The sequence below is a fragment of the Lithobates pipiens genome, unplaced genomic scaffold, assembly GCF_037356315.1.
Source record: "Lithobates pipiens isolate NorthernLeopardFrog02 unplaced genomic scaffold, aLitPip1_a1.2 Scaffold_22, whole genome shotgun sequence".
NCBI classification, from domain to species: domain Eukaryota; kingdom Metazoa; phylum Chordata; class Amphibia; order Anura; family Ranidae; genus Lithobates; species Lithobates pipiens.
This window is the reverse complement of record NW_027507784.1, coordinates 26,698,136-26,725,025: the sequence shown is the minus strand read 5'-3', so window position 1 is coordinate 26,725,025 and position 26,890 is coordinate 26,698,136. Positions and strand designations below refer to the sequence as shown.

Here is a 26,890-nt window from a genome sequence, read left to right as displayed (position 1 = left end):
GATCCAAGTTCATCAGCAGTGCTACACACCCATAGAAAATACTGCATTTCCCAGCATAGCAGGCAAGAGAAGCGGTATTGTGCAGAGTCCATACATACAGAATAAGAACAGATACCGAGAATTACACCCGACATACAGGACAAGAGAAGTAGTACTGTGCAGAGTCCATACATATAGAATAAGAACTGATACCGAGAATTATACCCGGCATACAGGACAAGAGAAGTAGTACTGTGCAGAGTCCATACATACAGAATAAGAACAGATACCGAGAATTACACCCGACATACAGGACAAGAGAAGTGGTACTGTGCAGAGTCCATACATACAGAATAAGAACAGATACCGAGAATTACACCCGACATACAGGACAAGAGAAGTGGTACTGTGCAGAGTTCATACATACAGAATAAGAACTGATATCGAGAATTATACCCGGTATGCAGGACAAGAGAAGTAGTACTGTGCAGAGTCCATACATACAGAATAAGAACAGATATCGAGAATTATACCCGGTATACAGGACAAGAGAAGTAGTACTGTGCAGAGTCCATACATACAGAATAAGAACAAATACCGAGAATTACACCCGACATACAGGACAAGAGAAGTAGTACTGTGCAGAGTCCATACATACAGAATAAGAACAAATACCGAGAATTACACCCAACATACAGGACAAGAGAAGTGGTACTGTGCAGAGTCCATACATACAGAATAAGAACAGATACCGAGAATTATACCCGACATACAGGACAAGAGAAGTAGTACTGTGCAGAGTCCATACATACAGAATAAGAACAGATACTGAGAATTACACCCGACATACAGGACATGAGAAGTAGTACTGTGCAGAGTCCATACATACAGAATAAGAACTGATACTGAGAATTACACCCGGCATACAGGACAAGAGAAGTAATACTATGCAGAGTTCATACATACAGAATAAGAACAGATACTGAGAATTACACCTGACATACAGGACAAGAGAAGTAGTACTGTGCAGAGTCCATACATACAGAATAAGAACAGATACTGAGAATTACACCCGACATACAGGACAAGAGAAGTAGTACTGTGCAGAGTCCATACATACAGAATAAGAACAGATACCGAGAATTACACCCGACATACAGGACAAGAGAAGTAATACTGTGCAGAGTCCATACATACAGAATAAGAACAGATACCGAGAATTACACCCAACATACAGGACAAGAGAAGTAGTACTATGCAGAGTCCATACATACAGAATAAGAACAGATACCAAGATTTTATCTTTAGCAGCCCTAGCTGAGTGTTGGAGGCTTTTCTATAGAGAATTGTGTGTAGATCTGTGGTGGGTTTTCTCGGTAGGACTGTCAGATAGTTTGTTCCTTTTTACAGAAGGTGGGAGGATGTGACTCCCCTCACACACATAACACATTCAGACACCTCCAGTCCACATCCTGTGTCAGTGTTCTCAGTACTGAGATCATATCAGAGAACTGACGACCAGAACCTTCATACTGGGTAAGTCCATCTGTCCTCCTATTAGTACCAGTTACTGACCATTAGTGATGGGTTTCAGGTTTGGGTCCACCATGGCTTCAAGGTTGATGTTCACGATGGAACAATGCTTTAACTCAGCTGCTAAAATTCTTTGTGACCTAATGCGCAGCAAGGGAATTTAAAACTATGGCAGGTAGGCTTATACAGGCCAATAACGGAGGTTCTGTTAAGCCCCATACACACTATCAGTTTTTCTGCTGAGTTTTTCCTTCAGATTTACCAAAACCATATAATATGAGGTCAAACCTTAGAAGTTTCAATTTGTATGCAATCAGTCAGACCCTTCTACTACATGGTTTTGGTAAATCTGAAGGAAAAACTCAGCAGACAAACTGATAGTGTGTATGGGGCTTTATGTACCACTATAAAAGAGAGCACAGAGCCATCGTAGTGTCCTTGTACTGGAAGCCGTTACAGGGAGAGGATAGGCAAAGCTGGCAAAGTAGATAGGTACAGATTAGGGTCACCTTGGAAACTGTACTCTACTTCTGCTCTTTGGGCAACTAAGTATTTAAAAAAATCATTTTAGGTCTGAAGATTAGTGAAAAACCATAAACAGTATATATTTTCTGAAAGCAGATACCCTGGAGAATAAAATGGTTGAAGCTCCAATTTTTATGTCACACGATATTAGCCCAATAGTTAATATCACGTGCAAAATTTTAGTAAGAAATGCATTGTTGTTGATTATAGGGTACACAAACACAATAAATGACCCCATTTGTTTTAAAAAATATAAAAGCTGAGGTTGTTCTGAGTAAATAGATACCCAACATATCAAGCTATTAGATTGTATGCACCCGCAAAATGCCGACAAACTTTGTTAGCCCAAATTTTCCATAGGTGACCCTTTAAAAGCCCATAAATGTCATTGGTTTAGAGATAACTGTGAATAACGAGCCTAAAATGATTGCTCACACTCGGACATGTTAGATGATATGTAACATGCATAGTAGTGGTCTCCAAACTGCGGCCCTTAGGCCAGATGTGGCCCTTTGCTTGCCTTTATCTGGTTCTGGGGGCATTATTCCTCCCACTCACACCAACGATGGGGCACTATTCTTCCAACTTACACCAAGGATGGCATTGTTTACTACCACTGAGCAGTGGCGTTGTGTCCATAAAGAGCGCAGGAGCGGCGCACCCTCTCTCCTGCACCGCTTTATCACCAATAGATTTATGCATTGCAGCCGCCCCCTATTCAGGCATCCGGCCCCTTATTGGGCATCGGGCATCTGAATTACAGAGGGGGGGGTGTTTTTGGAAGTGCCCGATTAGAGCCGTCATCTCTAATAGGCTTCCAAATTGGTAAACAGCGGGCACAATGCTGTGCATTCTCTGTTTACACAGTGTTGTGTTAGAGAAGCGAATAAATCACTTCCCTAACACTGACCCGCCACTCAGCCAATCAGGTGCTCGGGTCTGGTTACCCTGTCACCTGATTGGCTGACGGGCGCTGTGATTGGACGTCTCGGAGCGTGGAGGACAGCGCAGAGACAGGTAAGTGCCAGGCGGGGGAGGGGGGGCACACTGGCAGCATTTGATGGGGCACAGTAGCGGCAATTGATGGGGCACACTGGCAGCAATTGAATGGGCACAGTGGCGGCAATTGAATGGGCACAGTGGTGCCAATTGATGGGCACACTGACAGCAATTGAATGGGCACAGTGGTGGCAATTGATGGGGCACACTGGCGCACTGGCGCACTGGTGGTACTTGATGGGAACACTGACAGCAATTGATGGGCACACTGGCAGCAATTGATGGGGCACAGTGGTGGCAATTGATGGGCACACTGGCAGCAATTGATGGGTACAGTAGCAGCGTTTGATGGCACAGTGGTGGCAATTTATGGGTACAGTGGCTGTGCTTGATGAGGTTTTTTTAGTTTCTTTGTGGCCCCCCAAAAAATTTTGAGCCGACGCTGCCACTGAGACCAGGACATGGTATACTCCCAAAGGCCACAGTCTGGCCCCTTTAAAGTCTGAAGGACAGTAAACTGGCCCTTTGTTCAGAAACTTTGGAGACCTCTGATATATAGTACAGTCAATGTTTTCATGGTTAAGCACAACCAATGTGTGTATTTACAATATTATGCGTGTCTAGGTGGTGGTGGAGCTCAATTTTTTTTGGGGGGGAAGTTAAAACGCTTAGATGCAACTTTTTGTTTTACACTTTATTCCTTGCTAGTCTTTATTTTATTACATAGGTGACGGGTTATGACAGGTTCTCTTTAACAGGACATCAGGGGTCACTCCTGATGTCTCACCTGCCCTCCATTGAAGCTAATAGACCACAGATCTTGCTCCAAGAGCTTCCTTCCTGACCACAACATCCAAAAGAAAAGTGACAGCCGAACCCATGGGAGTTCAGTAAATCGACAGTCTCCTTCCCCTCTACCCGGTGGTGGCACCCTCCATTTCAGTTCCAGGCCCATAGATGGGAGTACAGAACCCAGAAGACATGGGGCACATGCAATGTGCGGGGGAATGTTTTAGAGGAACGTGGAAGTTATCGGGTGGCTGTACCCGCAGCGGTCTCAAACTGGTGTCCCTCCAGCTGTTGCGAAACTACAAGTCCCATGAGGCATTGCAAGGCTGACAGTTACAAGCATGACTCCCACAGGCAGAGGCACGATGGGACTTGTAGCTTTGCAACAGCTGGAGGTCCGCCAGTTTAGACCCCCCTGCTGTACAGCTTGTTAGATTTATACCGTGCATGTAAAACTTCCCCTCTGCTGCTGATATGGGACATAATTCAGTGGCAGCGGAAGGGTTATTATTGGGGGGCTTATACGTCTTAAGAGCCGGGTTAACACCAGAACACAGTGCAGGAAAGGTGCCCTCAATGCGTTTCCCGAATTGCGCTCAAAACACACTGCCCTCTGCGTTTGCGGGCACCAGATCACACGGTGCCGCAGTGCCATGCAATTTGGTGTGGAATTTTTTTTTTTAGAGTAGTGCATGCACCACTTTCTTTGTGTCCCCAAATTAATAAAATTGCACCACACAGGAACAGGCAGCAATGGCATGGGAACAGGCGCCGCGTTCCTGTGCGATCCCGGTGTGAACCCCTTAATTACGGTATATTTTGTGATCTGTTTGAGTTCTGCAGTCATATTTATCTATTTCCTTTAAATACGGTGGAATTGTATTTGCCCTGCAGGATTTCTCATTAAAAAATAAACGGGCTTTTGTTTCACGGTGGCATTTTGGGGGCTTTTATTTATTGTATTGGTATATTTGTTATTTTTTGTAGATAGAGCCTTTTATTTGGGTTAAAGTTTTTTTTTCTTTGGCTTTCAAAAAAGTGGACTTTGGTGTCAGGGGTGGTATTGTTCGATTTGCCTTTCTTTTGGGGGTCCTTTTGCAGTTTATGGCTATCTGCTCTTTAAGCTGCATTTGGTTTACTGCATGCAAGAACAGCATGCACCTAAACTACCGGGCATTAGGGGGGTTATTTATGAAAGGCAAATCCACTTTACACTGAAAGTGCACTTGGAAGTTCAGTCGCTCCAAATCTAAGGGGTATCTGAAATGAGGGGAAGCTCTGCTGATTTTATCATCCAATTATGTGCAAGCTAAAATTCTATTTGTTATTTTCCTTGCATGTCCCCCTCGGATCTACAGTGGCTGCACTTCCAAGTGCACTTGCAGTGCAAAGTGGATTTGCCTTTAGTAAATAATCCCCTTTGTGTCACTCACAGTCACAGCAACCCCCTTTCCATCCCCATATACATAGGCATGTTCAGGGGGTGTTTCAGGTGTGCCTGGGTACATCCTAATCACTACGTATGATGCAGATTCCCCCTACTGCCCAGCCCCCCCCCCCCCCCGTGTTGAACCTTGCCCTACAATGCTGCTTGGCTTCCCTCCTCTCCTCTCCCCCCAGGCTGATTCTTCAGTTTCTGAATGAACAGAAACCCGCTCAGCACAGAGCACTTCCCATTCATTCACTTCCCTGTGCAACTGAAGCTGCAGAGAAAGGAATGTGTGTTTGAGCTTTGGGGTGCACACCCTAATATAATAGGCCGCTCACACCTATCCCCACAAATAAAATGGAGGTGGGGAAAGTTAGGCATACACCAGTTAGACCTATTATCCCTGATTAAAACAGTCCTGCAGCCTTATGGATCAGATAGTCTATGGGAAGCATCTGGTGGGATTGATGAATGTCCCCTGGGGCAGGACCCAGGTCCTCAAACCCTTTTTAGGAAAATAACTTGCATATTAGCCTTTAAAATTTGCAGTTTTGATTTCTCACGTTCGAGTTCCATAGATTTTAACGGTGTTCCAATATTCGTGCAAACTTTCAGTCCGTTCGCATGTTCTGGATGCGAACGCTCTCTCTCGAGTGAGAGAGAAAGAGAGAGAGATAGACTCCGGGTCAGGGTAGGAACCTATTGAGTACACATCCTCCCCCTAGACTTCAGGGTAGGCTTGAGGACCCACATCCTCCACCCTAGTGAGAAAAAGAAACACAGACAAATGTGCAGTGACAAATGTGAAGAAAAAATATATAGGGCGTAGTCTAGGCCCTATGACCTGGTAACAAAAATTGGCAGGACTTAACCAAAAGGCCTAACCCAAAGAGGCACAGTTCAGAAAAAGCTTTAGTGCCATGGCCAAGCGCTCGTTCTCACTGTGGAGTTCCCACAACCAAGTAATTCCAAGGGCATCTTTGGGGCAACCAGCTCCCAGGGGGCACTGTGACCAGAAATTCTCTGCCTTCCCAGCCCATATCCAGACCAGGTAGACCCATTAAAATCAGGAGGCACCTTGCCTTCCAAGTCATCCCGGAGGAATTGCTCCTAGCCCTGCATCCTGTGAATGCTCCTGGTTTCTGTTCCAGTGCCCTATCAGTGCCACATATTGGTGCCCATCATCGGTGCCCATCAGTGCCACCTCATCGGTGCCCATCAGTGGCGCCTTATCAGTGCCTGTCAGTGCAGCCCCATCAGTGAAGTAGAAAACTGACTTGTTTACAAATATTTGTAACAGAAAAAAAAAAAAATTCACAGTTTCTGAGCATTTTTTATTTGTTTAGCAGAAAAAATACCAGCAAAATAAAGCTCTATTTGTGGGAACAAAATGATAAACATTTAGTTTGGGTACAGTGTTCTATGGCCGCGCAATTATCAAAGTGCGACAGAGCTGAAAGCTGAAAATTGTCCTGGGCAGGAAGGGGTATAAGTCCCTCCCGGTATTGAAGTGGTTAATAATATAATTACAATAAGTTTCTTTTCTTTCGTGTGACACACAATAATATAACAGGAAGCCGTGTCTTGTTAAAGTGACAAATGTTTTGTACGGTTGTGGTTGTTGTTTTTTCCTCTTGTGGTTGGATAACCCTCATATAGAATATGTGTGTGAGAACACGATGTGTGAGGAAGAGGAATCGGAATCTACACAGAAATGAGGACAGTTTGGCTTCCAGGTTCAGTCTTAGTTGTTCTGGTTTGGTTTGTGAGCGCGGCTTTACATCTCATCATCATAAACCAGCCATAGGAAGATATGTTCCTGTCTGCTGGTTATAGTCACACGCGACATCTACTTACTAAGACGTTCCATTTATGACTCTCTAAGCTATGTGGGTATCACCGGCAGCAGGCTCCTCGGGCTCTCCTAATCATATTAAATCAGAAATCTAAACAAAATGTCTTTTTTTTGTGTGTTTTGGACTGAGTATGACCAGGACAAAATCCCTCTTAGATTGTTATTGCTGTCTGTACCCAAACTAGGGAGATTTTAAAGCCCAATTGAGCTCTCTGTTCAAATTTGCTAAATATTTGCAAAACAAAAGGAGCGCAAAGCCTTATAGTTAGGAAGTATATTTGTAAAAATGAGAAAATATTGTACAGCTGTTCACCACTCAAAACTGAATGTAAATTTGTTCTGTGCCAATGGACTAAAATCAAATGTTCTCAGGTTATATTCTTTGTAATTAGCAGAAATACTGCATTTTGACCACTAGATGGCACTAAGGAGCGTACTTCTTTTCTTATGATAATTAGCACCATCTGGTGGCCGAACTGCATCATGGCCACTAGATGGAGCAGAGCAGCATGCTTATTTCATATGATAGTCGACATCATCCAGTGGTCACAACCAGGGACGTTGCTAGGTCTACAAAAGATCTGGGGCTGGAGCCCATAGCAGCGTAGTAAAGAAAGTCATACGCTTGGGTGGGCATACACATGTATATACAGTAATATACGTGAGTGTGTATGTGTATATCCCCAGAGAGCCCCCCCTTACATCAGGGTCCCCAGAGAGCCCCTCTCTTACATCAGGATCCCCAGAGAGCCCCCCTCTTACATCAGGGTCCCCAGAGAGCCCGCCACTTACATCAGGGTCCCCAGACAGCCTCCCCTTACATCATGGTCCCCAGACAGCCCCCCTTACATCAGGGTCCCCAGACAGTCCCACTTACATCAGGGTCCCCAGAGAGCCCCCACTTACATCAGGGTCCCCAGAGAGCCCCCACTTACATCAGGGTCCCCAGAGAGCCCACTCTTACATCAGGGTCCCCAGAGAGCCCCCCACTTACATCAGGGTCCCCAGACAGCCCCCAACTTACATAAGGGTCCCCAGAGAGCCCCCTCTTACATCAGGGTCCCCAGAGAGTCCCCCACTTATATCAGGGTCCCCAGACAGCCCCCCTCTTACATCAGGGTCCCCAGAGAGCCTCCCACATACATCAGGGTCCTCAAAGAGCCCCCCTCTTACATTAGGGTCCCCAGAGAGCCCCCCACTTACATCAAGGTTCCCAGACAGCCCCCCACTTACATCAGGGTCCCCAGAGAGCCCCCCTCTTACATAAGGGTCCCCATAGAGCCCCCCACTTAAATCAGGGTTCCCAGACAGCCCCCCACTTACATCAGGGTCCCCAGAGAGCCTCCCCTCCCCTTGTGGACCCCTGAAGGGACTCGGGGCTATGGGCCCCAGATTCCGGGCTATAGCCACAAAAGCCACCCCCTAGCGATGCCACTGGTCAAAACATCTTTTTTTTTTAGTTTTGGGCTTTGTATGAAAGAAATAAAACCCCTCTTGGATATTTTTATTGCTCCCTATGACCCGCTGGGAAGATTTTAAAGCCCAACTGAACTTTTAATTTAAATCAGCTGAATACATTCCTAGTACATCAAAACAAAAGGTATGCAAAGCCTAGAGATAGAGGTGTATTTCTAAAAAAAAAAAAAAAACTTTGCATAGCTGTTGCCCACTGCATGTAATTTGTTTCATATGAGACTCGGCGCCATCTAGTGGTCAAAACATCTTATTTTTTTGTGCTTGAGTATGGAAAGGTAAAAACCCCTCTGATTTTTATTGCTATATGTACCCCACTGGGGAGTTTTAAACCCCAGCTGAGCTTTCAGTTTAAATTGGCTAAATATATTCCTGGTGCATCATAACAAACGCGTGCAAAGCCTTACAGTTAGGGGTGCATTTGTAAGAAAATTGCATAGCTGTTCCTCCATTGAAACTGCGTGCAAATATGTTTTGTGTTAATAGGGCAAAATTGAATGTTCTCAAGCTACATTCCCTGCCGTTTGAACATGTGAATGTAGTAAAAATACTACACCATTGCCACTAGATGGCACTGAGGAGAATACTTATAGTCAGAACCACCGAGCCCCCATGCCACTTTATTGCTACTAGATGCTGCTGTGGAGCATACTTAGAGTATATCCTGATAGTCAGCATTACCAAGTGGTCATACCAAATTTTGGCCCCTAGATGGCGCTAAGGAGGATTCTTTCAATACTGCAAAAGTACTTGATTCAACAGGTCTGACAGTAATCAGGCAGGGGTGTGGCAAGTGAAATTCAAGTGAAAAAAAAGTGGTTAATCACAGTTCATTTGTGATTTAGCAAGGGAAGGCAGAAATTACTTTTCACAGCACTGTATTTCCTTATGATATTAAGCAACATTGAATGGCCATACTGCATTATGGCCACTAGATGGCACTGAGGAGCATGCCTTTTTCATAAAGTAGTGCTACCCATAACGGAGCCACTATATAGGATGGGTCCTCTGTTTCTTTGTTTTTTTTTGCCTCAACCTTCTCAAGAACCTCAGCCCCTCTGACAAACTGGGATGAGTGTACAAACATACAATATCACAGGAAATCACTGAAAGTAACACCCGCTACCCAGTAGTAGTACTATATCAAAAAAAACAGGCCCCAAACCAGTTAGTTAAGGCAAAATTAATATATTGTCACCCAGTATGATTGGTAAAATAGGCAAGCATGAAAATGGAGTAACAATGGCAATAACACAATTAAGCATATAGGGTGTTTAGTAGGGTTGTACCGATACTAGTATCGCTATCAGTGCCGATACTGAGTACTTGCACAAGTATCGGTACTCGTGCAAATGCACCGATACCTGAAACCAATACTTTCAGGCTCGGTTCTTTGAGCTGTCAGTGGGTCTCCCCGGTGTTAAAGAAGTCCAGTAATTGGAGCTGTCACAAAAAAAAGCAGCAATGTTTATTAACAACATTGCTCAGCCCTGAAACACTAAAATAAAAAGAAACATTGTTTCTTTTTCTATATTTCTGTTTCTTCATCTGCAGATCAAAGGGATTAACCTCTTAATAACCCTTAATTGACTCTAATCAGCCTTAAAGCCGAGGTCCACCCTAAAGTGGACCTCCGCTCATCGGAACCCTCCCCCCCTCCGGCGCCACAATTGGCACCTTTCAGGGGGGAGGGGGGTGCAGATACCTGTACAGTACAGGTATTCTGCACCCACTTCCGGGATAGCTCTCTGCGGAAAGGGGCGTAGATTACGCCCCTTTCCGCAAGTGCCCGCCCCTTTCCGCAAGTGCCCCGCTGCCTGCTGGGAAACACACAGATCCCAGAGGCAGTGGGACCATCCTTATTGCGCAGTAGGGAACCGGGAAATGAAGCCGAAAGGCTCCATTTCCTGATTCCCATACCCAAGATGGCGGCGGCAGGACCCGAGAGACGATCTACAGATCGGCTTCGGGTGCCGACATCGCGGGCGCGCTGGACATGTAAGTGTCACTATTTTAAAAGTCAGCAGCTGCAGTATTTGTAGCTGCTGGCTTTAAAAAAAAAAAAAAACGCGGAGTCCCGGCGGACTCCCTCTTTAATTAACCTGTTCTCATCCATTTAATTATTATTTTCCTGCTTTTTTTTCTTTTGCTCACATCTATTTTATAAACAATAAACAATTAAAACTTTTTTTTTTGGCAGGCAGCAGCGAGGGGCTGGGGTCATCGACCCTTTGTTAGTGAATATTTTTACACATATATATTAACATATATTTACACATTTCACATTGAAAAAAGCGCTACATTTAAAAAAAAATCTATTTATTTAATTTGTAAATAACTTTTCAATACTTCGTAATAGGGATTAGCTTAGAGTTCGAGTCGAACTCATGTTCGACTCGAACATTGCCTGTTTGGCGAACAGTGAACAATTTGGGGTGTTTGCGGCAAATTGGAAAAGCCGCGGAACACCCTGTACAAGTCTATGGGAGAAATCTAAAGTGATCATTTTAAAGGCTAATATGCAAGTTATTGTCCTAAAAAGTGTCTGGGGACCCGGGTCCTGCCACAGGGGACATGGATCAATGCAAAAAAAATGCATGAATTATTTTCTGATCCATCACAAGGCATTTCTGATGCGCAGCCACTCTTGGCATTGGATCAGGAAGAGGAGGTAGCAACAACCGCCACTCAGCAGTCGGACGAGAGTACCCAGATCAGCCCAAGGAGGAGGTTGGTCCCCGGTGTTGCTGCCTACTCCGAGATCTGTAATTATAGCGGTGGGGAAGGTGATGTCGATGATGACGTGTCTAGTGACAGAGGAAGAGGAGGGTAGTTCAGAGGGAGATATGGACCAGCAGATACGGAGGAGAAGCAGGCGGCGCTGGTGTGGTCTCAGTGCTCTCTATCACGGTGCTGGTGTCAGTGCTCTCTCTCTGTCTCGGTGCTGGTGTCAGTGCTCTCTATCACGGTGCTGGTGTCAGTGCTCTCTATCTTGGTGCTGGTGTCAGTGTTCTATCTCAGTGCTGGTGTCAGTGAGGGAGATAGCAGTAGAGAAGTTAATCAGCAGGCAGTGCCAGCACCATGGCTGAGGATCAGCACTGGATTGGCACCTGGCAGTGGAGCTCTGCATAGGTGGGGTTAAGGGCCGGGCAGAGGGAGGGGCTTAAGCACAGGTTGGCACACTGGGACACTGGCACAGGACTGCGCTGCCCTGACTGTGGCACTGATCATCTCCTGCACCCCCTTCATCGCCTGCCCTGTCCTTGCCTCTCCTCCATGGCCTTCATGCGCTCCTGAATTGTGAAAATTTCACAGATAAAAAAAAGAATGCTTGTCGTTGTCGATCCCAGATTCACTTAATACTTTTGTTATGTCAGTGTCCATGTTGTGGGACTATGTGTGCACAGCTAGTAAGTATTTTGTGGCTGAAAATATGACCTGGAGGTTTTTAAGGTTCGCCAGCCATTAAAGTCAATGGGGTCCGCCGCAAACTTTGCAGTACGCAAACTTTTGGCCGCGTTCGCGGTTCGCGAAACGTCCTGTCGGAAGTTTGTCCATCACTAGTCATATTTGCAGCATTCTCAACAACAATTGTTGAGGATATACAATAGCTTTAGAACATTCTTTGCCATTTTTACACAGTATGACTTATCGTATTTATCGGCGTATAACACGCACCCCAAGTTTAGGAGGGAATTTTAAGGAAAAAAACTTTTAGGAGGGAAGTTTAACTAGTTGCCGACCGCCGGCATTCAAATGACGAGTACCTGTCACAGTCCATCAGAGTACCCGAGTATACCTGTCACAGTCCATCAGAATAACCGAGTACCTGTCCCAGTCCATCTGAGTACCTGTCACAATCCATATGAGTACCTGCGTACCTGTCACAGTTCATCTGAGTACCTGTCACAGTCCATATGAGTACCGGAGTACCTATCACTGCCCTTCAGAGTACCCAAATACCAGTCACCAGGCCATCAGAGTACCTGTCACCAGGCCATCAGAGTACCCGAGTACCTGTCACAGTCCATCAGAGTACCCGAGTACCTGTCACCAGCCCATCAGAGTACCCGAGTACCTGTCACCAGCCCATCAGAGTACCCGAGTACCTGTCAACAGTCCATCAGAGTACCCGAGTACCTGTCACCAGTCTATCAGAGTTCCCGAGTACCTGTCACCAGTCCATCAGAGTACCCGAGTACCTGTCACCAGTCCATCAGAGTACCCGAGTACCTGTCACCAGCCCATCAGAGTACCCGAGTACCTGTCAACAGTCCATCAGAGTACCTGAGTACCTGTCACCAGACTATCAGAGTACCCGAGTACCTGTCACCAGTCCATCAGAGTACCCGAGTACCTGTCACCAGCCCATCAGAGTACCCGAGTACCAATTTGCAGCCCATGCCTCATAGAATATACGGTGGGGTGTTTGCTTTTGGAAAAAAAAGAACTGTTCAAAAGACTCATTCTGCCTCATAGATTATACGTTGGGGTGTCTGCTTTCCAAAATGGGGTCATTTTGTGGGCAATTCCATTCTCCTGGTACTCCAGGGCCTTCAGAACTGTAATAGGTGGCTGTGAAATGAGATGTGTCATTTTTGCTTGTAGAACGTCTGAAGGTACTACTTCAATTGTGGTCCTCTGTATGTGGCCAGGCTGTGTAAAAGTCTCACACATGTGGTATCGCCGTACTCGGGAAGAGTGTCATAACGCATTTTGGGGTGTAATTTGTTGTATGCATATGCTGTGTGTGAGAAATAACCTGATAATATGACAATTTTGTACAAAAAAAATTACTAAATAAATAAAAACTTAATTTTGCAAAGAATTGTGGGAAAAAATTACAACTTAAAAAAACTCACCATGCTACTTACTTAATACCTTGGAATGTCTACTTTGTAAAAAGGGGTCATTTGGGGGGTATTTGTACTTTCCTGACTTGTTAGTGTCTCGAGAAATGAGACTCACCTGATGTACTGAAGGCCTGATCAGAAGTGATCAATTTTCAGTGACTGGCACCATAGTTTGTAGACTCTATAACCTTCACAAAGACCAAACAATATACACTAATGTGTGTTATTCTTACCAAAGATATGTAGCAGTATACATTTTGGCCAAAATTTATGAAGAAAAATTGCTAATTAGCAAAATTTTATAACAGAAACAAAGAAAAAGGCATTTTTTTCACAAAATTTACATATTTTTTATTAAATTTATAGCACAAAAAATAAAAAAAACCCACTAGTGATTAAATACCACTAAAAGAAAGCTCTATTTGTGTGGAAAAAAGGACGCAAGTTTCATATGGGTACAGTGTTGCATGACTGAGTAATTGTCATTCAAACTGTGAGAGCGCTGAAAGCTGAAAATTGGTCTGGTCAGGAAGGGGGTGGAAGTGCACTGTATTGAGGTGGTTAAGGGAAACAAAACTTACATTTAAATACCCATCAATGCAGCCTTACCCAGTGTCCATCTGCAGCCTTGTCAGTGTCATTTGCAGCTTTGTCATTTAAAAATGGCGCTGCCAAGATACAGAGCCGGATGTCCTGCTCCTCCCACCGTTCTTGGCGGCCTTAGGCCACCTTCGGCCATTCTCTGCAGCTTTCGGCTAAGAGCGGCTGGAAGCTGACGAGAACGTCCAAGAGTGGCGGAAAGCTGCCGAGAATGTCCGAAAGCTGGCGAGAACGGCCGAAGGCGGGTGAAAGCCGTCTACGGGCTGACAGTTGGCAGGAGATCAGCGTATAACACGCACCCACGATTTTCCACTGATTTTAAAGGGAAAAAAGTGCGTGTTATACACAGATAAATACGGCTTACTACATGTATTTTTAATGGGAGCTCTGCGATTTTTTTTTTATAAATACACCATATATATATATATATATATATATATATATATATATATATATATATATATATATATATCTCTTCAGTGATATTTAAGACATAAAAATAAATAAATAAAAACATCAAGGCTTACCATGTTCACTGTTGCTTCATCCTGAATTGTTTTCCTTTCTCATATTTTAGCTGCTTCCTTAACCCTTTCCCGCCGAGCGTACGCAGATGTGCGTACGCGGCTTCCGGGGGTTATACCGGGATGATGCCCGCACCTGCAGGCATCATCCCGGTACCGTTTTTTGCAGCAGGCGATTGGCTATCCAGGCATAACAACCGATGTGGCTAAAAGCCGCTCGGCTGTTATGCCGGAGGAGCGGGAGGGGACGTCCCCCCCTCCCGCCGCCTCTCGCCGCTGTTACCGGTGCTCCCGCTCGATCGGGAGCACCGATTCGTGATTCGACGCCTCCGGCTGCTGGGAAGGAACTGGAACGAAGCCGTAATCGGCTTCGTTCCAGTCTCCTCATCGTAAACACGGAAGCGACGTTATGACGTCACTTCCCGTTTACTCGGCTGCCAATGGCGCCGGTTTTAAAAAAATATCCGGTATTCAGAATCGCCGTTTTCGGCGATCTGAATACATTGAAGTGTAAAGGAGGGGTGGGGGGTCTTTTAGACCCCCGATCCCTCCATAAAGAGGACCTGTCACCACCTATTACTGTCACAAGGGATGTTTACATTCCTTGTGACAGCAATAAAAGTGATCAATTTTTTTATTTATTTTTTTAAAACAATTTAGTCATTTTAAAATAAATAAAATAAATAAAAAAAGAAAAAAACATTTTTTAAAGCGCCTGCCGTCCCCGCGAGCTCGCGAAGCAAAGAAAATGCATACGGAAGTCGCCCCCGCGTATGTAAATGGTGTTCAAATTACACATGTGAGGTATCGCCGCGATCGTCAGAGCGAGAGCAATAATTCTAGCACTAGACCTCCTCTGTAACGCTAACCTGGTAACCGTAAAATTTTTTTAAAGCGCCACCTATTGAGATTTTTAGGTACCGTACTTTGTCGTCAATCTACAAGTGCGCGCAATTATAAAGTGTGACATGTTTGGTATCTATTTACTCGGCGTAACATTATCTTTCACATTACGCAAAAAAATTGGGCTAATTTTACTGTTTTGTTTTTTTTAATTTATGAAAGTGTCCCTTTTCCCAAAAAGTTGCGTTTAAAACACCACTGCGCAAATACCGTGTGACATAAAATATTGCAACAATCGCCGTTTTATTCTCTAGAGCCTCTGCTAAAAAAATATATATAATGTTTGGGGGTTCCAAGTAATTTTCTAGCAAAAAATATGGATTTTAACTTGTAAACACCAAATTCCAAAAATAGGTTTAGTCATGAAAGGGTTAAGTGCTGACCCACCTTCTGATGCAAGGGTGGCTCCGTTTCCTTTGCAGGAACCCTTTCTCATGTCTGGGATCATACCATATCCTAGGATGTGCTAAAGTTGTACTCACCTACACTCACAGGCAATAGGCAACAGGCTGCTGGAACCCAGGGACACACACACACACAATGTCGCTAAATTCCAGTCTTATAAATAAGTACTGGCGGTTTTAGACAGCATTCGTTTCTTGGTATTGAGTCCACTGCAGAACTTTTTGGTCCTTGAATGCCCCCTATGGTCACCTTTAGCACATGGTTCTCTGGACGCAGATAGACATCTGTGACCCTTTAGTGAATTGACCAATATTTCAAGAGACCAGGAAGGCTTGTACCTCTAGTTGGACAGCATCCCCTGAAGAAGCCCGATAAATGGGTGAAACATGTTGGGAACTTTATCGTATAATGCTGTATCCATAAAATCTTGTTGATCTGCACTTGCCAATTGTTGTGTTTTAACAATTTTTTCAAAATAAAAAAAACTTCTTATATATTATAGTTGTTACTATTTTCTAATTTATTTGCACCTTAAAAATCACAATCCCTCCGTCCACATTTAACTCACAGGCAATAGTTTTACTACATTAAAAAAGACACTGCAAAGCATGCACACTGGTGTTAAGCACAATGGGATTTATAACCCTGCTAAATAAATTAGGAGAATAGTGGTAATTTAATGTGTGGCTCTCCTCAACAGGAGGTTTGGGAAAGCTGCACACGGTAAACAGGAGGATAGGGGATTGGACATAGAAGATGTACTTGTGGGCAGATACAGTTTTTACTCCCCACTGTAGGTGGCACTCGACCAATGCAGGAATACAGAAGGGGAAAAAAGTTGGTTCCTCTATCACATCCTGAGGTCACTAGGGAGATAGCTGTCCGATTGGATGCTGGTGCCCCATTTAACCTAGGTGGCCACCTTAGGAAGGACAAGGTCTATTTAGACTATGACTCATGGGGTATGGCGCATTTTGTGTGAGTGGCTAGTGTAGGGACAGGTTCTCCGACTGGCAGAGACAGTGTTTAGGGGCAGGGAAATTGTTTTTGGAGTAGGAAAAGTGCATGGTCTAATCGATCTTCACCTAGGAAGCCTCCCATTTGGGTGTGGACTGGCCAGGCCGCATTCCCGCTCCACGCTGCGGAAGCTGTTGGCATCATTTCAAGAGTATGATCCTCTGCTACTGTTTGTAAGTTGCTCCGGTTGGCTGTACCTACCAATCAGGCCTGATTATACTAGACATGTGCGATTCGTTTCGTACGAATCTCAAATTCGTACGAATTTCCCAAAATTCGTACGTTCGGGAGGATCCGAAATACGAATTGCCATGCGTCCGAATTCTGTACGCAATACAAACTTTTGTTTACAAATTTCGGATTTCGGATCAGTTGTCGACACATCGATGACTCAGTCATTATGCTTATTATGAGGGGCTCCCACTATCCCTGTGCTGTGCTGACTTCCTCCTGGGGCTGCTTATTATGAGAGGCTCCCACCATCCCTGTGCTATGCTGACTTCCTCCTGGGGCTGCTTATTATGAGGGGCTCCTACCATCCCTGTGCCATGCTAGACAGCATTCGTTCCTTAGTATTGAGTCCACTGCAGAACTTAGTTTTTTTGGTCCTTGAATGCTCCCTATGGTCACCTTTAGCACATGGTTCTCTGGATGCAGATAGACACCTGTGACCCTTTAGTGAATTGACCAATATTTCAAGAGACCAAGAAGGCTTGTACCGCTAGTTGGACAGCATCCCCTGAAGAAGCCCGGTATATGGGTGAAACATGTATATCTATATTGCATGGTAAATCATATATAGCATATCAATAGGGAATCTAACTTTGGTCTTGTTCTTTTTTTTCTGTAGGGTTTATACTCCACTCAACTATCTGAATATGTGGCTCATCTTGGTTCTTCTAAGTTTTGCCACTTCTACTTTCTGCCAAAGTCACCTCCCACTCACCTACGCCTGCCGAACTGCCAAAAAGCCAGAATGCGATAAAGTCCATTTTGTCCCCGGTCACAATCTTATTGGTCAAGGCTTTGACATTGTGACCATGAAGCAGACCAGGGCTCACCTGCTAGATCTCCAGGCGTTTTCTAAAGAGGACAACACCTGCACTGTCTGTCACAACCCATATATGAACAAGGCTTGGCAAAAGCTGCCCCGTGCAATGGAGGACTGGAGGCCTCAGTCATCCTGTTCTAGGAAGATCAGCAGTGAGGTCTCCGGATCTTCTACCTCGCTGGCTGAGGAAGCTGCATCTGATGTGAAGAATGACTGGGAAGCTGGGCTAGAGCTCCACCACAAGGGGGTGGATGCCAAGCTAGTAATGGCTGGTTCCCAATCCCAAGTGGCACAGTTTGGTAAGAGTAAGACCAGCACAGACCGTTACAACTTCATCAAGCACCATCTGAGTTGTGTCTACTACAGGTATATCTTCAGATATAACATATATTATCATATAACCAGTAATCGTCATGACTTCAAAATGTTCCTCCGTTCACTTCTTTGAAAGACTTGTTTACTAGCTTCAAAATTATTTTGCTTCCAATAAAACATATTTTGCCAATTTGTTCAGTACAGCAATGCAATATCTAGATGGCCACTCAACAGCCCCAGTACCTTTTAAGGCAGGTGTGGTGTTGTTGAATCCATACAGAGCACCAAAATGCTCCCGATACAAGTGTTATAATGGTAAGAAAAAATAAGTTCAAGTTTTTTTTCTTGACACTCTTTCTAAATGTTGTCCCTTTACCAGCTTCCGACTTTCACACCTCCCTCTACTGAGCAAAGATCTGAGACGGGCCTTGAAGGCTCTGCCACCGACTTATGATGCCAGCACTCAGGCTCACTACAGTCGTTTCATTAGCATCTACGGCACTCATTATATCAACCAGGCAGATGTGGGAGGCCAAGTGCTAGAAGTCAACGCCGTCAAGACTTGCCAAATCACCATGGATGGCATGTCCATGGATGAGGTGAAGGATTGTCTTAACATTGAGGCCTCTGTTGCTGTCACTGGAAATGCTGAAGCAAGTGCCAAAGCCAGTGCCTGCAAGGAACAAAGCCAAAAATCCAACAAGGGGGAAAGTTTCCATCAGAAGTTCAACGAGAAGAGTTGGGAGGTGAGTTGTATAACAGGAATAAATATAGTTTGCATATATATTTGGGCTCAAAAGTTTGCATAGACTGGGAGAAATTGTGAAATTTTGGCATTAATATTGAAAATATGACTGATCATGCCAAAAAAAACTCTTTCATTTAAGGATAGCAATCACACAAAGCCATTTATTATCACATTGTTTTTTGGATTCTTTTTAAATCATAATGATGACAGAAATCACCCAAATGGCCCTCAATTTCTCCTGTAATTACCTGTGGGGGTTTTCTTTGTATCCTGAGCAATTCTTCCACCAGTTGTGGCTGCAATCTTTCTTGGTCTACCTGACCTTGGCCTGGTATCAAAAAAGCCCCTAATTTTCCACTTCTTAATAAGTTATTAAACAGTACTGACTGGTATATTCAAGGCTTTGGATATCTTTTTATATTCTTTTCCATCTTTGTAAAGTTTCATTAACTTGTTACGCAGGTATTTTGACTCTTCTTTTCTACCTCCTCGTGGCCTAGTGTCTAGCCTGCTTAGTGCATCCATGTGAGATGTATTTATACACAAACCCTAATTGTCATTTAAAAAGCCACAGATGTGGGAAATGAACCTTTAATTGCCATTTTAACCTGTGTGTGCCACCTTCTGTGTCTGTACCAAGGCCAAGCATTCCAGGGTATGTAAACTTTTTTTTATCAGGGCCATTTGGGTGATTTCTGTCATCATTATGATTTAAAAAGAATAAAAAAAAAAAAAATGATGTGATAATAAATGGCTTCATTTGATTGCCATCCTTAAATAAACGCCAATGTTTTGGCACGATCAGTCATATTTTCAATATAAATGGCAAAACTTCACAATTTCTGCCAGGGTATGCAAACTTTTGAGCACAACTGTATACTGTACCTTGTGAACTGGGGGTGTTTAGCTCAGTGGTGAATGCGGATTTAACGTGAGTCCACGACAGTTGGCACTTTGGTTTAAGGGCATGGCAGCCCATTTTTTTATTCAAAGGAAACAGAAAGAAAGTTCTTACAACATCAGGTCTCCAATGCAGGGGTTCTTCTCCAGCACAACTAATGAAAAATAGAGAGCCATACTGTACAATTGAGGCTGAGTGAGCCATCAGGCTCTTAGGTTCACTCGACCTCAATTGCAGTACCACTCCTGGCATCTAAATATGGTTCTCCAGTCCCCCCCCCCCCCCCCCGGGTTTGCTCACTCTCTCTGAGCCCTTGTACGGAGATTGCAACGGAATGTGTCTGATCGGACCGTTTTGTCGGATATTCCGACTGTGTGTGGTCTACATTGGACTGTACTCCGATGGACCAAGTTTTCCAACTTGTTGGTAAAATTTTCCGACAAAATGCTCCGATCGGACATACTCCGATCATGTGTAGAGAATTCCAATCGGACAAAGTGCTACGCATGCTCAGATCAAATTCCTACACCAAAGCTATTGGCTACTAGCCTGAACGTAGACCCGTCGTAACGAAATGACGTTATCACGTGGGATTTTCCGACAACTTTGTCCGACCGTGTGTATACAACAGTTTCGGACAAAATCCGATGGATTTGGTTGTCGGAATCTCTGACCGTGTGTACAAGGGCTGAGACTCCCGGACTTCCCTCAGCCTCCCTGGACTTGCTAGCTGCCTTGGCTTTCCCAGCCTCCCAGACCCTCTCTTGATCTCCCAGGCCCACGTAGCTGTCCTGACCTCCCCCGTGCTTCAGATAAGAAGCCTCCTCAGCAGGCACGCAGTCTCTGACAACCAGGTCTCCTGACAGCGGTCTGTCTCTCAATGGCAGCAACTGACCTGAGCTATGCTCCGATTTGGCTTATAACAATCCTGACCACCTGTGCATTTACACAGGCTGTAGGCAACTAGCAACACATGGACACAGGACTGAAGGATCCGTTCCACCCAATACTCTTTTGACCCTTTGGAAGTCCAGAGAAAACTTAAGACACAGGTTTGTTTGTTTCTTCTCAGGAAACATCTTCTGGCCTTGCACAAACTGAATCTTTCAGTGCCGGTTCACACAGGGGTGACTCAGATCCGACTTCAAGTCGCCCCAAGTCACCTCAGGTCGCACAACATGTAGAAATCAATGTAAGTGAATGAGAGCCGTCTTAATGCACACTACTGTAGTCGCTCCGACTTCAGAAAAGGTTCCTGTACTACTTCAATCCGACTTGTAGGCGACTGGTACCCATTGATTTCAATGGAGGTCGCCTCCAAGTCAGATCTCCGTCTATACGGAGGCGACTCTCAGAGAATTAGAGCTGGTTCACACAGCGGGCGATGCGAGGCGACACGACTTGCCTCGCCTCGCTCTCGCAAGTCGCCCCCGTTCTGTACAATGGAACTGTTCTGAGAGGAGCGACTCGAGTCGCTCCGACTCAGAAAAAAGGTTCCTGTACTACTTTTGGGCGACCTCGGGGCGACTTGCATTGACTTCTATACAGAAGTCATTTGCAAGTCGCCGCTGAGGCCGCGGCAGGTCGCGGCGAGGCAAGTCGGAGTCGCCTCGCCTCGCCTGCAGTGTGAACCGGCCCTTATCAGCTCTCAAAAGGAGTTCCCCCCCTAAGGGCCGGTTCACACTGCGAGCCGCGGCGAGGCGTCTCCGACTTCCTCGCCGCGACTTGCAGGGGGGGTCAGCGGCGACTTGCAGAGGACTTCTGCATAGAAGTCAATGCAAGTCGCCCCCGAAGTCACCCCGAAGTAGTACAGGAACCTTTTTTCTGAGTCGGAGCGACTCGAGTCGCTCCTCTCAGAACGGTTCCATTGTACTCAATGGGGACGACTTGCGGGAGCGAGGCGAGGCGAGCCGTGTCGCCTCGCCTCGCGCCGCAGTGTGAACCGGCCCTGAGAGCTCATTCTCTGATTGGCCACGGCAAGTTGCCTGGCCTGGGGCGACTTAAAGTAGTGTTGCAAGTCGTGTCCAAGTCACGTCCAAGTCACGTCCAAGTCGCGTCCAAGTCGTGTCCAAGTCACGGCCAAGTCACGTCCAAGCTGCCTCCAAAAGTCGTGTTGCCCCTGTGTGAACCGAGCCTAAGAGCCGGTTCACACAGGGGCGACCTGGCATCCGACTTCAAGTTGCCCCAAGTCGCGCGGTTGAGAAAATCAATAGAAGTGAATGGAGCCGTCTTAATGTACACTACTGAAGTCGCTCCGACTTCAGAAAAGGTTCCTGTGAGACTGCAATCTGATTTCTAGACGACATGTACCCATTGATTTCAATGGAAGTTGCCTCCAAGTCAGATCCCCTGTCTTAACTGAAGCAACTTTCCAATAAGTAAAAATAGTTTGCTAGGCAAACCCCTCCCTCCCACAGAGCTGATTATTATGTGATTGGCCACTGGCAAAGTTCCCTGTCCTGGAGGCAACTTCAAGTTGCCTTGTAAGTTGCCTCAAGTCGTGATGTGATTCATGCTCAAGTCGTGTCCAAGTTGCCTCCCAAAGTCGTGTTGCCCCTATGTGAACCAGCTCTAAGGGCCGGTTCACACTGCGAGGCGAGGCGACACGGCTCGCCTCGCCTCGCTCCCGCAAGTCGCCCCCATTCAGTACTATGGAACCGTTCTGAGAGGAGCGACTCGAGTCGCTCCGACTCAGAAAAAAGGTTCCTGTACTACTTCGGGGCGACTTCGGGGGCGACTTGCATTGACTTCTATGCAGAAGTCCTCTGCAAGTCGCCGCTGACCCCCCCTGCAAGTCGCGGCAAGGAAGTCGGAGACGCCTCGCCGCGGCTCGCAGTGTGAACCGGCCCTCAGAGTCCTGTGACCTTGATAAACTCATGTATATGGAGGCAGGGTCTCTCATTGTCCTAACCTATATAAAGTTGGGGGAATTGTAACTATATAGTAGAATATTGCATCAAGGAGGACTAACCCCAATTGCTGCCATGGTGGGATGGGGTGGGGTGGGGTGGGGGCAACAGCCCGGAACTTTTTGTTATTTATAAGCATGTGTTACTAAAAATAAGCAAATTAATGTTTCTTCATGAATTTTAGGTAAGAGGCGGAAAGATAACATTTGAGCAGCTCTCCTTTGACATAAAGAATGGAGACGGTGCAGCATCTTTTCAAACTTGGATGGAAAGCCTAAAGACTGACCCCGATATCGTAACCTACTCTCTGGAGCCCATCCACAATCTGGTTTCATTCAGAGGACCCCGGAAAGAAAGTCTACAGAAAGCAATCAGTGATTATATTATTGAGAAGGCCCTGAGTAAGAACTGCTCTTGCCCATCGGGTTCACAGCTGAGTCCTGGTAGAGAGTGCAACTGCATTTGTCCCAGTGGTCAAGGAAAAAATATAAACTGTTGCCCCTTAAAAAGGGGACTTGCCAAAGTGGTGGTCACTGTAAATAGTGCCTCAAACCTTTGGGGTGACTACACCTCGAGGACTGATGCCTTTGTAAAAATAAGTGGATTGACTTCTGTTCAGACACCGACCATATGGAACAATAATAATCCAACCTGGAACATGCGGTTTGATCTTGGAATTCAGGAACTCGGTTTGGTGTCTAGCTTCCAGGTAGAGGTTTGGGATGAGGATAATAAATATGATGATGACCTGCTTGGAAAATGTGAAAAAACAGTCAGCAGTGGTGTGAAGGACGAGGTGTGTTACCTTCAACATGGCAGTGTGACCTTTACAGTGAGTGCACAATGCCTCCCTCACCTGACTGGGCCCCTCTGTAGAGACTATGTTCCTTCCACCAATTAGATGTCTTTTCTATAGTCCAGCCATTTACTTAACTTATTAAAAATGTTACGAGGGAACTGGTCACAATGTCCTGCAATAAAATGATTTACTGAGCCCGTGAAAAGGAAGAATGGGTGAAAATAACACAGAGGTGGTGTAGTAATGAGGGAGGTGGGATCCAGAGTGGCAAATGCACACTATTCTGTGATGTAATAGGCTGTGACTGATGGGATATGAAGTTTCCTGGATGATCACATAATGTACAGGAAGTTATGAGGTCAGAATGCAATTATTATTATTATTTTAAATTTTGAACAGTGAGGTGCAAATTGAAGGCTCCCTGACCTACATAAGTGAGAGGTAGACACATTGGGGTGGCTGGCGCAGAAAATACATTAGAAGAGGCTTTTATTTATTGTGAAAGGTGAAATTCTGCCTGAAAAGCAAACTTAGCCATTTACCCCTTTGACGCCAATATGCGGCCTCACTGGAATGGTCTTTTTTTCATTTGGGTCGGATGTTTGAGTATTTCCCTGTGTGCCGCGCAGAGACCGGGGTCTCACAGGAGCCCCGGGCCCTGTTCTAATGATAGGGTCCCAGGAACGTCCGATTCCGGGTCATCTGATTGCCATGATAGCCTCTGATTGGCTATCACGGTGATCAGTCACCGTGAAGCCCACCCCCCGTGTTTTCTGTCTCTGTGAATGGACGAGACGAATACATTGTATACATTGTATCTTTCTCTGTCCTTGCAGAGATAGAAATAAAACTATACAAAAAAAAAAAAACTAAATTAAGGTTTGATCTAGGGCAGCCCCAGGGTTAGTTTTTGGTTTCTGGGCCAAAGGTCAAGGTCAGGGTCAAAGGTCAGGGTTTGTCTTTATTTTTTGGGGACAGATTTTTTCTTTTTTTATTAGTATCAGTGTGTTTTTAGGCAGGATAAAAAAAGAAAAATTGTGCACAATGGGTTCCGGGCTGTACTACATTTCCAAACAACAACTAACATGCACATATGTGGTATTGCTCCGATCGTCAAGAGCAGAATTTATTTTTGAGTTATGTTTTGGTGGTAGATTATGGTAGTAGCAAGAAATATAGTTACGTTTACTATTTTGGGCCAGTTTTTCTTAGATAATAAAAAAAATATTATCAACCCCCGCCCCCCCCCCAAAAAAAGGATCCCATAATTATTGGTGGTCAATTGTATTTTTATCCCCACCCCACACTCACACCTTAACCACTAGAGATCTGGGCTATAGCCGAATGACGGCTACAGCACGGACCTGCTTTGCCGGGACGACGTCTATTGACGTCGTCCCGTGCACGAGCGGTCTGCGCACCCCCTGAGGGGCGCGCGCGGCGCGCTCTGTGATCAGCGAGTCTGTGAGACTCGCCTGATCACGGATCGGAGCAAGGGATCGATCCCGACCCCTTACCACGTGATCAGCTGTCAGCCAATGACAGCTGATCATGTGACACAACAGAGCCGATCACCGGCGGCCGTGATCGGGACATCAGTCCCGATCACAGCCAGCTTATCAGTGCCCACCTGCCCCCTGCCAGTGCCACCTAAATAATAAAAAAGTGCCCCCATCAGTGCCACCCATCAGTGCCCATAGTGCCACCCATCAGTGCCACCCATCAGTACCCACAGTGCCACCTATCAGTGCCCACAGTGCCACCTATCAGTGCCCACAATCTGCCTCAACAACAGTGCTGCACCCCAGTGCCACATATCCGTGCCCATCAGTGTCATCTACCAGTGCCCATCAGTGCCGCCCATCAGTGCCCAGCAGTGCCACCTATCAGAGCCACCTATCAGTGCCACCTATCAGTGTCCATCAGTCCCATCTATCAGTGGTACCTATCAGTGCCCCTTAGTGCCACCCATCCGTGCCACCCATCAGTGCCATCTTATCTGTGCCCATCTTTGCCCATCAGTGCCACCTTATCTGTGCCCATCAGTACTGCCTTATCTGTGCCTATCGGTGCCACCTTATCTGTGCCTATTAGTGCAGCCCGCTGGGTTAAACAAAAAAAAAACCTCCCTGTGTGTCCCCCACATTACTCCATTGTGTATGGGCTGAAAGCTGGCAGTTGTTACACTTGTGATGCTGGTGATTGGTTCAAAGTGATCACAAAGTGCAGAGCCACTCTGTTTGGCTCTGTACACTGGGATTGTGACCTGAGCTATCCAAAGACAGCTTGCCCACAGCCATTACTGGCAGTGCTATCTGCTCATGTGTGTTAAACAGCACTCCAGAAAATAGTGTCTATCTACCTCTCTACTGTTTATTTATGATAAGGAGGTATTGAGGTGTTTAAAAGCTTATTAAGTGCTTGTTAAGAACATGTAAATATTAGTATTCATAGTTTGACCACCAGCACCCTTTAATTCTTCTCCTGCTCTGTAGAAATAGGCTTTATGGCAGGGGGTCTCAAACTGGTGGCCCTCCAGGTGTTGCGAAACTACAAGTCCCATCATGCCATTGCCTTTGGGAGTCTTGCTCTTAACTGTCAGCCTTGCAATGCCTCATGGGACTTGTAGTTTTTCAACAGCTGGAGGGCCACCAGTTTGAAACCTCTGCTTTATGGAGTATTAAACAGAGAGATAGTCTGAAGGTAAACAGCTGCTGTGCTTTCCCTTTAGTGCTCTGTGATATCACCCTGTATTAAATATGTATTTGTAAAACAAGGATTTTATATAATGACATGAAAATTATATAATTAAAAGTATGTGACCACTTAAAGTGTATTAAGAGCCCAGATAATATTTCTTATTGTGGTTAGAATCCCTGTTAGGCTTGTTGCTTTTTGGGGCTCCCCTAGAGTGATGTCCCCTCTCTTCCTGTTTTGTGGACAACCTTCTACCAGACAGGAAGTGGAGAAAAATTGGCAACAGGGAATCAGACAAGAAAGCTGAAAAGTAGAAGGTCTGGATTTTTAACCTAAAAAAAAACCTTGTTATGATGATTCAAATTAGATCTACCTTGAATAAAAAAAAAAAAAAAATCTATATATATATATATATATATATATATATATATATATATATATCATATATATCATATATATATCATATATATATCATATATTTGCTAAAGAATATTTTTATTTATTATTTTATTTATTACAGGTACTTTTATAGCACCAGTATAGTATATAGTATATAGTATCAATTTACGCAGTGCTTTACATTCAT

The 26,890-nt window shown here is 45.1% G+C and overlaps 1 protein-coding gene across 1 annotated transcript; it reads left to right on the top strand.

The window, feature by feature from the left end:
• Positions 1–1,430: 1,430 nt before the first annotated feature.
• Positions 1,431–26,688, top strand: LOC143923469 (perforin-1-like). Its single transcript, XM_077447155.1, has 4 exons — positions 1,431–1,515; positions 17,735–18,301; positions 18,630–18,996; positions 22,993–26,688. Exons 2-4 carry the CDS (start codon positions 17,763–17,765, stop codon positions 23,707–23,709), a joined length of 1,623 nt encoding a protein of 540 aa, XP_077303281.1. The 5' UTR covers positions 1,431–1,515; positions 17,735–17,762; the 3' UTR covers positions 23,710–26,688.
• The last annotated feature ends 202 nt before the right edge of the window (positions 26,689–26,890 follow it).

Coding starts and splice junctions, on each gene's coding strand:
- LOC143923469 (XM_077447155.1), top strand. CDS start 17,763: ATGTGGCTCATCTTGGTTCTTCTAAGTTTTGCCACTTCTACTTTCTGC. Junction 18,302..18,629: donor CTGAGTTGTGTCTACTACAG/GTATATCTTCAG, acceptor TCCCTTTACCAG/CTTCCGACTTTCACACCTCC. Junction 18,997..22,992: donor TCAACGAGAAGAGTTGGGAG/GTGAGTTGTATA, acceptor CATGAATTTTAG/GTAAGAGGCGGAAAGATAAC.